Here is a 12,768-nt window from a genome sequence, read left to right as displayed (position 1 = left end):
ATGTTGCGTAAGGAACCGAACGCATGCTGGAAATAATCAACAACAGGGTACCACAAAGCGTAAACTCCTCTGTTCCTTAAATAAACCTTTTCTCTTTCATATCCGCAATTCTATATTTTTCTTTGCTAAATATTAAAAGAGAGACTGCTTAATAAAACCAGCTGTTGATATACAGAAATGTATTAGAAGAAGTTGAGTAACCAAAACTCGACTGCTGCTTAAACAATTTATGTTACACTAGATACGAATATAAAAGAACAGCCGGAACGTACGGTACGTGCTATTAAAAAGCACGGACGGCTTGTCGTCTCCGTGGCAGCTCGCTGATGATGGCTCATTAAAGCCGTGCTGTAAAGTGACACAGGAACTTCAGGCTAATTTTTGCCGCCTCAATTTGTCCTTTTCCATGATGGTATTAGAGCCTGCTTGTATTCAGGAAATTCATGGAAAATGCCTTATTATTACGCTTTAGGTCACAAATTCATCTGCACCCATTACTTATGGAGAGAATAAAAAAAGAAAGAGATATTTTATGGTGTATCTGGCATTAGGAGCCACTGGAACAATAATTATGAGATATATATATATGTGGATATAATAAAACTGCTAACAACTAGTGCTGAAAACTAATGTTTGTTTGGGAGCCCGGGCTTTTTTTTTTGTTGTTGTTGTTGTTGTTGTTTAAAGTTAGTCTGATGATCCTTCGGTATGTACTGCGACGAGGAGCGCTCGATAAAACTTCAAAAACAATTGTGGAAAGCACTTGTTCAGAACAAGAGTAGAAAGCAGGTCTTTTTATAGTAGTTCTTTCTGTAATGTAACAGTACACAGCGGTAAAGTGGGGCCAGAATCGCGTGTCCTTTCCTCTTGACTGTGCAACACTCCTGAATCGACTGGATACACGTTGCCTCGTACGCCGCGGTTAGCGTGAAAATCGACCTTTGCTTGCTTTCTAAACAGCGGATTATTCATCTTAATGCTTTCAACTGGTGAGGGCAAGTTTATCTGGAACCTTCCATCATATATCCACCAACGTGCCTTCCTACCTCTTTCTCTCTCTCTCTCTCAGCGTCTTTTTAAAATATTTTTAACACAACAGCAAAGACTTGGCAAGCCAGAACTGCAAAAAAAAAATAAATCCCCAGACAATAAAAAAAGGCCCATAAACTGCAGCAGGGTTTGGAAATTGACAGGCAATGATTGCTTATGCAGTAAGCGTTTAATAGGCGACGTATGAAACAAAGATAATAGCAAATTCAGAAACCAGACCTGGCTTGTGCTTTTGTAATTTCTCGCCATCTCTGGTTAACTCACGCTAAAATATGACTTTTCTTTCCCTCTCTTTCTCTCTCTCATGGGTAATAAGTACTTGTGAGAAACCTACATTTGATGCAATCATGAACAGCGTCAAACAGTTTCCCCCTCTGGAGGAGACTTGCTCAGAAAGGTTCTTTGTTAGTGTAGTCCATTTGCCAGCGAACGGAACCGTAAACAGACACCGCAGTGAGCAATCGCCAAGATACACAATAGAGTGTGTGAAAGCAGGTCTAATCCAGCTGATTGAGAGTTACAGCCTTTGATGTAGCACTTTACCTATAATGAGTGAAGACCGTGTTTAATATTCCTGTCCTGCCTTCAGATAAATATGCAACAGTCATTTCTTTGCAAAAATGGAATTTTATAGAATGTCAATCAGAAGTGCATCCAAAGACCCGGAATGGAGAAAGTGCCTGTTAATAATATAGCAATGACAAAAGAGGTAGGGCCCAGACAGACAAAAGAGACAGTGTGAGGGCATGGGCTGTCGACCCGAGCAGGAGGAACGTCATAAATCTGGCCCCGGTCAAACAGCAGGAATGTCCCGGTTTGTCAAAAACAAACAGCAGCTTGTGTCTGAATGTCGCTGGGCAGAGGAGTCCTCACATCTGGTTAAACAGAGCTTTCCCTCCATCAGGAAGCTTCGTCTGGACAAACAGTGGCACTGCTTGGCACTGCTCTGCCCCTACTGGCAACTAAGTTGTAGTGCATTCCATCTCAGTCACCCTGCAAACTGTGATAAGCTTTTGGGGACACAAGTAAATCAGTGGTACATCCAGGCAACAGCTAAACAACTTCTGCAGCTCTATCTAATGTTTGTAAAAGAATATAACGGCGTCTGAGTACCCATTGGATATCCTTGCAAAAATACACCAATGTCATGTTGAGCAGGAACTCCCGATCCTCTCTGTCTCGCAGTTCTCCTCTTTCCTCTGTTCAACACATGAATAACCAAACAGTGGACAAATTGATGGCTGCTGAGCGAGTCCACAGGTAAAGGTTAGCTGAGTTGACTATTGAATTATTCCTGCTCTCCTCATCAGTGCCATCTGCCTGGCTGCCTCTAATTGGCAGAGCAGAAGGACAGGCAGGGTTTCTTCTATATTTGTGGAGAAGTGTGTATATATGTGTGTGCAGGCCGATCTTCCACATTAAAGCCGCAGAACGACAGCAGATGCATTCAACACCAGTCACTCGAATCATCACACGGGGTACGATGGAAAGTGTAGCTCATCTTTCGAAAGGGGTTTGTTTCACGTCTCAGCGTGCGACGAGAAGCGAGAGAACGTTCTTAAGTAAGACGAACGGCGACTTTGACTTTGTCAACTCGCGCAAAACGCAAATCTTGACCCTCTGCTTCTTTCTACAGGGACAGGAATTCATCTTTTTTTTTTAATGAATCAAAATCAAAAGCTTCTGTTTAAAGCCTAGGGTGCGTACGACTATCTTTTTTTTGTCTATTGCCAAATAAAGCTCATCTTGCCTCTTTGGATGCTGCAATACTGCATCCATTGCAATCATGTAAGAGTGCTTATGAATTTATTGGATCTTGTGGCCAGAATACCTGACATCCACAAACTGCCCAATCAATGAGAAATCTATCAAAAGTTAGATCATAATGAGAGATTTGGGGCAGGTCCAAGAAGACTGTTATGCAGAACTTATTTGAACTATTTGCTTATGTACGCTTATGTTTTCAGGTTAGTGGGAACAATGTGATATCTGTTGACCAGCCTAATATTGCTCTAGAAATTTGGGTGTTTGTGAAAGTGACGTGACCCGTACTCAGAATTCGTTCTCTGCGTTTAACCCATCCAAAGTGCACACACACACACACAGCAGTGAACACACACACACCGTGAACACACACCCGGAGCAGGGGGCAGCCATTTATGCTGCGGCGCCCAGGGAGCAGTTGGGGGGTTCGGTGCCTTGCTCAAGGGTACCTCAGTCGTGGCTGGGCCGAGACTCGAACCCACAACCTTAGGGTTAAGAGTCAGACTCTCTAACCATTAGGCCACGACTTCCCACCACAAGAGTTCTACAAATGGGTGACAAATAATTCTACAAATGGGTGACAAACTAAAGTAAAACTGCTAAATTGACCCTTCAGGGTTATGGACTTGTCTCTCTAACACCTTACTCCAAAGTATCCCATGGGTGTGTTGGGATGATATCCTATGCCATAGGATATGATTTTCATTTTCACCCTCATTAATTCATTGAGTGAGTCCTTGTACCCTGTGGATGGAGACACAGGGTACAAGGGGTCAGGGTTCACCCTTGAAAAGAGTCCATGCCCATCAGGGCAGAGACGTGATTAGTCAGAATAACTTTGCATTCATTTTTCAGTGACGCTTCCCTCCAAGTGGGCCCAAAACAGGTCTGCAAAACAGCTCGAAACTGCAACACAGCCGACGTTTTTCCTTTCATCCGTCACCCATCCTGTTATATGACTTGATGTGTGCTGTAAGTATGGAAGCATGACTGACAGCTCCTGTCTGCTATAGCTGCTAAACCTCCTGTTGGAGAGTGAGTGTAAGGCTGCTGGCTGCCACCTGACACCGTGTTGCCCCATTTGTGGACTGAAATTCCCCACCACAGCCTGCCGGACCCCGGAATAGAACTCATTAGCACGTTTGGTAAGTACAAATGAGACGGCTGTCTTCTGATGGCCTGTCTATCTTATGGATCGGTTTTCAAGGAGAGCGCCTTGTAAATGACTGAAAGGAGAGGGCGGGGGAAGAAAGAAGGAAACTAATATTATAATGCTTTTCTCTCTGGTCCTGCCAACATGCCAACTCTGGTCCTGCCAACAACACCTCACCAGGTCTCAAAATGGAGGATCAGTGAAGGGGACTTGAGGAGAACCTCGTTCATCCACATGCTGGGTGTGCAAACATGGTGTGTTAAGTGTGTGTATAGGCAGTAAAATACTCAGCATGTGTACAGTTTGCACCTTCCTATTATCCCTGAGGTAAAGTGCTGTACCTGGGGATACCTTGCATACACACACACACAAACACACAAAATACACACTGCTATCTGAATGTTCCCACATGGGAACTTCTGTTGACCCCATCAATACACACATAACCCTCACCTTTCTCCACTTTCTTCCAGGGCAGCTGGTGGTCACTGGCATGTCTGGTAACTCAAAAAAAGTTTGAAGAAATCTAGACACAAACCGCTCTGATTCACAGACAATCCCAGAATAGCAGCGGCCTTCTCGCTCAATTTGCGACAGCAGGATGAGCCAGCAGTGGAATTTAAACAGCGGCCGTCCATAAACCAAGAGGCAAAGAAAAGACTTCCTTGTGTGAGGCTGGACGAGACAGCTGTGCAAGTCCCCGCCTTAACATGTGCCGAATGGAAACTCTATAAAGCTGTCACTCTGGCTTTTTAATAAAAGGCCTAGATTCTTTTTAATATCCTTCAAAATGAAAGGTAATGTATTTATGAAATTCATGCCACGTTCCATGGACTGCAAACAATTTCCTTTGCTTGGCGGCATGCTTTAGCTAAGATTAAGGGAAAGACTGGTGGACAGTTGCAGGCCTAGACCCCAGGGCCATCTCCTGAATCTAATGTCCTCCCCATCTTTACCTGCATCATGCCAATTCCAGAGTTTATTAAAAAGATGTCTTGATGCTTTCCGAGGCTGCGGTTGCCATACCTAATTCCAGGCATGCAGAGCAGAGGGGTCAACTATAATTTCCTGTTTCTTGGAAGGTTTACCTTGCATTTTAAAAAGTGTGTAAGAAAACAACATTCCAGACTTTGGTCCTGTCTACATGTCCCAACAGGGGCCAGGAGAGGGGATCTCTAGCTTAGAGGAGCTCATCCTACTCTTCTTACAGACTCCTACACGCTGGTATTTACCACATATGTGTGTTATATGCTCCATACAGACATATGGCCTCCATCTTTTGCAAACACACACATTAACACAGTCAGAACACTGGCTGCTTCCCTGCTGAGGGTTGACATGTTCTAGTCTGGCCAAAAAAGAAGAATAAGCGCTGTTTAAAACGGCTTCTTTCTCCCCTGTGTTGACACATCCTGTCTTCTGTCCAACGGCTTGGTTAGGCTCCAGAAACAAGTACGTTCAATATTTGCCTAGCAATACCACAGAAAAAAGGTGTTTCCAGTATTAATGCTACGATTGCAGGATGTCTGTCTGTGTTTAGAAACATATTCGAATTGGTTCAATTTGGGTGTCCAGTGCATCCTTTGGTTTGTCCTTCCTCACCTTAATTAAAGGCCTATGGTGATGCTCGTTAAGTCAGACACAACCACATAAGCTGCAAAAGTGTTTTTAAAGTTGCAGTCTGGGATGTAACCAAACACAAATAAATTATTTTGAATAGATATCGTGTTCCAAATGAATTCTAATACAGAAACTACTAAATTCATGACAAGATATTACAGGAAAATACGAAACGATTTTAAGGTCGCTTCTGATTTAAATCCCAATACAGATATAAAGATATTTAGAGCACTAAAGTGACGTGACGTACGGCTAAGTACGGTGACCCGTACTCAGAATTCGTTCTCTGCCTTTAACCCATACAAAGTGCACACACACAGCAGTGAACACACACACACACACACACACACCGTGAACACACACCCGGAGCCGTGGGCAGCCATTTACAGTATGCTGCGGCACCCGGGGAGCAGTTGGGGGGGTTCGGTGCCTTGCTCAAGGGCACCTCAGTCGTGGCCGGCCCGAGACACGAACCCACAACCTTAGGGTTAGGAGTCAGACTCTCTAACCATTAGGCCACGACTCCCCCCCCACACACACACACACAGAGAAAGACAGTGACACTGTATTACACCCCTTGTGCCCATATCCAGAGAAAGAGTCATCGATAGCAGAGTAGACCTTCACTTCAGACAGCTATTTCCTTGACCCAGTGATCGTGAGCCTGCCATGTAGGACTTTACATCACAGCAATGCACATATCCAGAGCACAAGCCCAGCAGTACAATCGTCTCTTCAGATACACGCTCTTAACAGCCTAAGCGCCTTTTTTATTCCCACGCAACACTTCCTTTTTTTAATCTTTCTCTTGTGTGAGATCCTGCTACAGCATTCAAGAAAATAACCTGAATCCATTAACTCCTGTGATACGAGAGACCCCAATGTGTCAAACGACGACAGGCCCTGGTGAACAACACTTACAGAAGAACTTCTATCATCTGCTGCTGAAGTGTCACTAATCACACATCACACAAATATGAGGAAATTTGGAAGGGTTACACTATGTAAATATATACGGCACATGGGGAATTTTCCACCGCACATACAAAAACAAGAACATGCCTAAACAGGAACTGACTAAACCACTAAAGTGAGAGAAAACCTGAATGGTCATAGTGACGACAGTAAAAGGGACTGCTCCGGTGCCACCTTCATACCAGGTCAACATGTCTCATCTTGGTTTATCAGCTCGTTGACAAAATGGAAGAAGCCATTTATATATATAAATATATATATATATATATATATATATATATATATATATATATATATATATATATATATATATATATTCATATATATGAATATATATATATATATATATATATATATATATATATATATATATATATATATATATTAATTATATAATTAGGTGTTTATGCTGTAGAAATAATAGATTTTGCTTGTTTGATTTTTTATTTATTTTATGTTCGTTAAGTCCTTATGATTCGACTCATGATGGAGTCAAGTGTCCTGGGAACACTGGGTGTGAAAGAGGAACTCACCACTACTGGGACACCAGTCGTTTAGCAGGTTATATGGTTTCCGAGGAATATGATAAAACAAAATGCATTTCGAAAACGAATCTAAACAAATGTAACAAATATAATTTAAGTTCCAGGCTCTGATTTAGAATTTTTCATTTATGTATTTATTTATTTATTTATCTATTGGTTTATTTATTTTATAATTATTTTGGAATTATTTGACTTGTTTATTTATTGCGTTTAGATTATTATATTTTTATATTTCCATGTTTATGTTTATTTATTATTTTTTTTAAACTTTCAATTTTCAATTGTTTTTATCTTTAATATTACTATTTGTTTTTTCACTTTTATTTCGTTTATATTATCCTATGCATTCTATTTATTTTTATATTATAATAATAGTAATAGATAATTATTATGATCTAATGTTGTTGCATGCTGTGCAGCAATTACACACACAATGTATCAGGAACCTTTGGTACTGGACCAGTGGTGAATGGATAAAGCACAGAGCAGTGGTTTGTGAGACTACACAAGAAACCTGCACTCCTCTGGTCTCAGTGGTCACTGAAAGAGGTTGAAGAAGACAGACAACGACTAAGTGGGAGGTCAGAGCGCTTATGCAGCAAATATTCCAAGCAAAGGCTGGAATTAGAACAATGGCTGCTTTTTATTCTTGAATGCCTCTAACAGGAGGAGATTCATCTCTGATCCTCCGACACTCTGTGGGGGCTCAAGAAGGTCAAAGACGTAACACCCATAAGTGCCTCAAAACACCTGCATTTTAACCCTGAGATTATCTACCGATAAGTACTGACACTGTGTGTATCCTGAACAAGATCTGAAGTTGGATTGTGTTCAGAAAAAAAAAGCAAAGCGAGGCAAAAAATATGGATCAAATCTGAAAACAAAGCAATCGATAGTTCCACAATCGATTGTTTTCATCAGCGAGTGTCTGCTATGACACACTTTCTCCGAATTAGAGGTATGGATCTTTTTTTTTTTTTGACTGATCCTCACTGGTAGTGCTAACAAATGACCAGAAAATGAGATCTGACAGTTGCAGAGGCGGTGCACGAAGAGCCACGCTGGCCCTCCCTGATGGGTGGCCGGCGAGGCTTAATGCAGGGCTTTTTACAGCTCTGGAGCTGGTGGTTAATGTGCATTAATGTGTGCTGCCGGGATTCTCAATTCCTTCTGTGCTAATTGTTTTGTAAAGAATGCTGGGGGTTGAGAGGTGCCACTGCTCAGCCTGAGTCCGTGGTACCTCCTCACAGAGCTCATTCAAGTTCATATAGAGTCTGATAAAAATACACGACAGTGTGCAGAGGCGATTTAAAACACACACACATACACGAAGCCAAAACTGGTGTATGACCTAGACAGGATACTGCACATGCTTCCCCGCCTCTTTTCTGGGACAACGCCAACGTCCTGAGATTGCGTATCTCGACTATGTTGTAATCTGAATCTTTGATGCAGGTTAGTAAAGGAAAGGGTTGCTGGAGAAGTGGTGCAGCAGCTAATGCCAACTAAGCTACGGCAGCCAGGGGAGTAGCCAGGGGAGTTCTTGCCTAGTTGACCCAGAAATCCAAGGCCAGCTTTGTTTTAACAAGTCAGAAAAACCTTCCTCAATTTTACTGACTGGCCCTTTACACAAGAAAGAGTTCAGCACCTCAGAAGAGGTAGCAGGGAGGAAATTAAATGTTACACCAGGAGATCATTCTTGTTTCGAGGGGGGTACAAGTGGAACATACATTAGGTATGTATGATCATCAAACTACCTCCATAAACATCTCAAAATGAGGAACAGGGGTCATCAGGCAAGCTAAGAAAGCAGGAATTCTTTATTACACACTTCGATTCATTTAACAGACCTCTAAAAATATATATAAGAGGTGTGGGAAGGGGAGAAAAGTAAGCCCAAAGCCAGGCCAAGTGGTGCAAAACATTTGCCCCATGCTCTTTTAAAAGGATCTGGCTGGCTGTACTGAGGAGTTACGGGCACGGACCCAGGCAGTTCCTGGCACTTAGCAAAAGAGAAAGCGAGCTGGCCTAGTCGGTGGGAGCCAGAGCCTGATCCTGCATCTGTAGGGCAATCAATCAGGCCTTCAGCGTTCACACTGCAGCCGGCAAGACTTGGTAAACACCATGTCACAGGCTATTAACAAAGCAGTTCCTCTGCAAGGGCCAAGCAGCACTGACTGGCTGCTGCACGCCATGACCATGATGTCAGTTAGCAGGTATCAACTCTCACTGTATCTCTCTCTGTCTGTCTCTCTCTCTCTGTCTGTCTCTCTCTCTCTCTTTTTGTTTCATGTGCCTGAAACAACAGCATCCCTTTGAGCTGTTCCTGGTTGATTTGCACTCACCTCACCTTGTCCTTCATCCGAAGCTCTCACAGACTGAACGCGAGCCTAGACACGGGTTTTAATTACCTACGTTACAGTATAGTTGACAGAAAGTTCAGATTTGATAATACCAGAGGATAGCGAGAAGGGTAGTAATTAAACACATCAAAAGCTCACGGCTAACCGGCACAAGCGGCAATTTTTAAATGACACGGGGATTGCTCATCGTGTTAATACCGAGGCTATTCTAACGTTTTAATTCACACAGGAATGAAATGTGTCCTGAGGAATTCTACTTATGTGAAATTATAGATAATTTATCAAAAACATACATCGGGGGGAAAAGCAGAATTCTCACACATTCTCAGCAGTATTCGAAAAATGTAATTTAGTAAATAAAGCAGGCTACGGTTAAGTAGGCGACGTATCTGTGCCATCCTTGACTAGGGGTTTTTGAAATAAAACATATACTTTGTGTGCGATTCCACTCTATCGATGTACAGCATACATTCACTGGGTGGATTAAATAAGCAGAGACTTGTAACGAGTAAGTCTGAATGAAAATGTAAGGAGCTAAAAGGAAGCTCTTTCAAAATGAAATTACGTAAGCGTGCAAGTGTTCGATTTCAAACGCCGCAAAAAAAAAAAAAAATCGTGAGGTTTGCATTTTGGGTTATATACCAGATTGCACGGGTTTAGTGCAACACGGTAGAAAAAGATAAACGATTTGTGCATATGTGTGCACTGGTGTATTTGCATGTGTGTGTGCATCTGTGTGTGTGTGTGTGTTGCTCTGCCCACACAAACCCCACTGCAGGAGCCATTACCTAACCTCCAGCCAGCCTCACAAACAAGGGAATCCATTAATGTACATCAAAGGTTAGCCAAGAAAATATATAAATAATCAACCAAAAAATTGTGAGTGAGAGAGAGAGAGAGAGAGAGAGAGAGAGAGGGTGTGGTGGGGTGGAGGGGGGGTGTTAGATTTGTTTGTGAACTCCACCACAACCCCCCACCCATCCAAACTTACTAAGTCCCCAACCCCCCCCCATCCTTTTAACCTAAGTGGGCCTTCCTCTTGCCTTTGCATGTTCACTTGTCCACTGCACTGTAGTCATTAACATATTTGGAGTGCAGTGAGCAGAAAGCTTAATTGTCCTTAATTGCTTGGCTAAATATGTTCTCTAATGATTTGCCTCAGATCTGTGACTGCCTTTTGCGCAATTTCCCGGCCGCTGGCTTCATTATCCCTGCCTCCTCAGAACAAAGCGTCTTCAGAGGCCGACTTGCCCCTTTCCAACCAACAACCCCCTCCGGCTCCCCCACCCCTTTTTACTCTCTCTCTCTCTCTCTCTCTCTCTCTCTCTCTCTCTCAGTCTTTCTACTTTAGCACAGAAAGCGGCTGTACGCCGGCTGGCAAAAGGAAAAAAGGGGAGGTGGAAAGCACAATAGAGGCCCTTTGTCAGGGTGCTCGAGTCAGAGTGATTAGAAAACCAAATCTGTGCTGAGACAGAGTGTTAATTGACCGCAGCCCTGTCTTATTAATCACTGACTAATGCAAGGACCCCTGCTTTTAACCCGGGCCTTTTGTTTTTTTGTCCCCACAGATGCCATCTTTGTGCACACGTAATCACCGGATAGCTGTTCGATACCGACGACACGGACAGTCCGATCTTCAGGACATCCACAAAGTCAATCTGTGATTTTTAAGCCAGGGTGCTTTTTTTTTTCTCTCGTCACTGTGAGTTCAGTAACAAACGCTAAATATATTTGTGGGAGAACAACAGAAAAACTTTGTGCCTGTCGAAGGAACATGCTGGAAGTTCTAAAGAGCTACAAAAAAGTTCTACAAAAACAAAAGTTTTTTCTACAAAAAAAAAGTTATACATCTTTTATATGATATCTGATCTTTGCGATGTGTCCAAATGCTACATTCACTTAATGAGCTAAAATTAGGTTTTACTCCAAAATCCACACGAGTCTTGAAAGCCAGGTTTATGAACAAACGAACCTCAATTACTGTTATCAGAACGTTGGTAAAGCCATGGATATGGCATATACAGTATGTGGAGCAAATAATAGGCTGTAATATTATAGTTTACATGCAGTGACCCAAACAGATATCTTCATTTTTTTGTGTCCTACCATTAACAGATGTGCACGTGTGTGTAAATGAACGTTACTCGTTCCTACCGATATCGGCGGAGGGACACTTCCGGATGGTGAAGATGGCGCTCAGGTCCTCTTCCTCCTCTGGCAATCCTTTCTGCAGGCGTTGCAGTTTCCGCAAGCTCTCGCTGCGCTGGTGCTTCATGGATCGCACGTGTTGGATGAGGTTGAGCTTGGCCTTGGTGGAGTAGTTACACAAGACGCAGTGGTAGTAGCAGGCCTCACCCTCCACCGCGCTCTCATGCTGCTGCAGGTGCTACACGAAGACATTAAGGTGAGACAGAAAGAAAGATGTTAGCGATGTGTGTTCTCACTTTACTTCCACTCCCCTTCTGCTTTAGGATGAACAAATCACTGACAAATCAGCTGCGTTGCTTAACACAAGGACCTTCAGCAATGTTTTCTCTGAACTCAGGAACTAATAAGACAACCAGTGCGGCAGGGACACCCTGTCTATGTCATCATATGCTTGGGATTCGATAGAGCGACATGTATTGGGCTTCCTCTCCCCAGAGGACGAGCGTGAAGACATTGTGAGAAAAAAGGAAGCATTGATCTCCTTCACTCAGGAGAAGACGCTCGTCTCTGAAAAGGAAACCTCCAAACATCTGCCTGTTTCACGCATGGGATGCTAAATATTGATCCCCTTTACAGAGAGAGATACAAAACCACACTCCAAAAGGATCTAGAACATTCCTTGATGGGAAAAAGGTTGGAAAGGAGGAGGTGGGGGATATACGTGTGTGTGTGTGTGTGCATAACAGAATAAGAGATGACCGACAATCCACAAAGCCACAACAAGCCTGACCACATCACATACCCTGCAGTGACACAACACTTCCATCTGCCGCTCCCACACCCGATCATCGAGCACACTAGCCTCGATCAATGAGACGAGGCTGAAAGCGGATAACATGGCTTTACAGCTACACGTGTCTGACCAAGGCTTTCCTACTACCTCATCAGCAACTCGGCCTGAAATGTTGCCTCGCTCATGCATACGATTACCCCTGGCTACGGGGTAACGTAGCCACAATCAATGTCAATCTCACGTAATTCTTTCTCTTTCTCCTTAATCTTCATGGTCATCATCTCTCTAGGCAGATTTCAGGTTTATAGACATGAGTTAAAAAAATAAATAAATAAATTAAAAAATATAAAAATTCTC

At 42.9% G+C, this 12,768-nt stretch overlaps 1 protein-coding gene across 1 annotated transcript in view; it reads right to left on the bottom strand.

The window, feature by feature from the left end:
- The window catches only part of zfhx3b (zinc finger homeobox 3b), a 159,170-nt gene that overhangs the window by 61,416 nt on the left and 84,986 nt on the right, over positions 1 to 12,768 (bottom strand). Inside the window, exon 4 of the mRNA XM_060872105.1 lies at positions 11,625 to 11,856. Coding sequence (XP_060728088.1) covers positions 11,625 to 11,856 — 232 coding nt within the window. The remainder of the gene's footprint in view (positions 1 to 11,624; positions 11,857 to 12,768) is intronic.

The sequence above is a fragment of the Tachysurus vachellii genome, chromosome 1 (assembly GCF_030014155.1).
Source record: "Tachysurus vachellii isolate PV-2020 chromosome 1, HZAU_Pvac_v1, whole genome shotgun sequence".
In the NCBI taxonomy this organism is placed as follows: Eukaryota; Metazoa; Chordata; class Actinopteri; order Siluriformes; family Bagridae; genus Tachysurus; species Tachysurus vachellii.
Note: the sequence above shows the minus strand (reverse complement) of the source record. Positions and strands in the feature narration are given on the sequence as shown.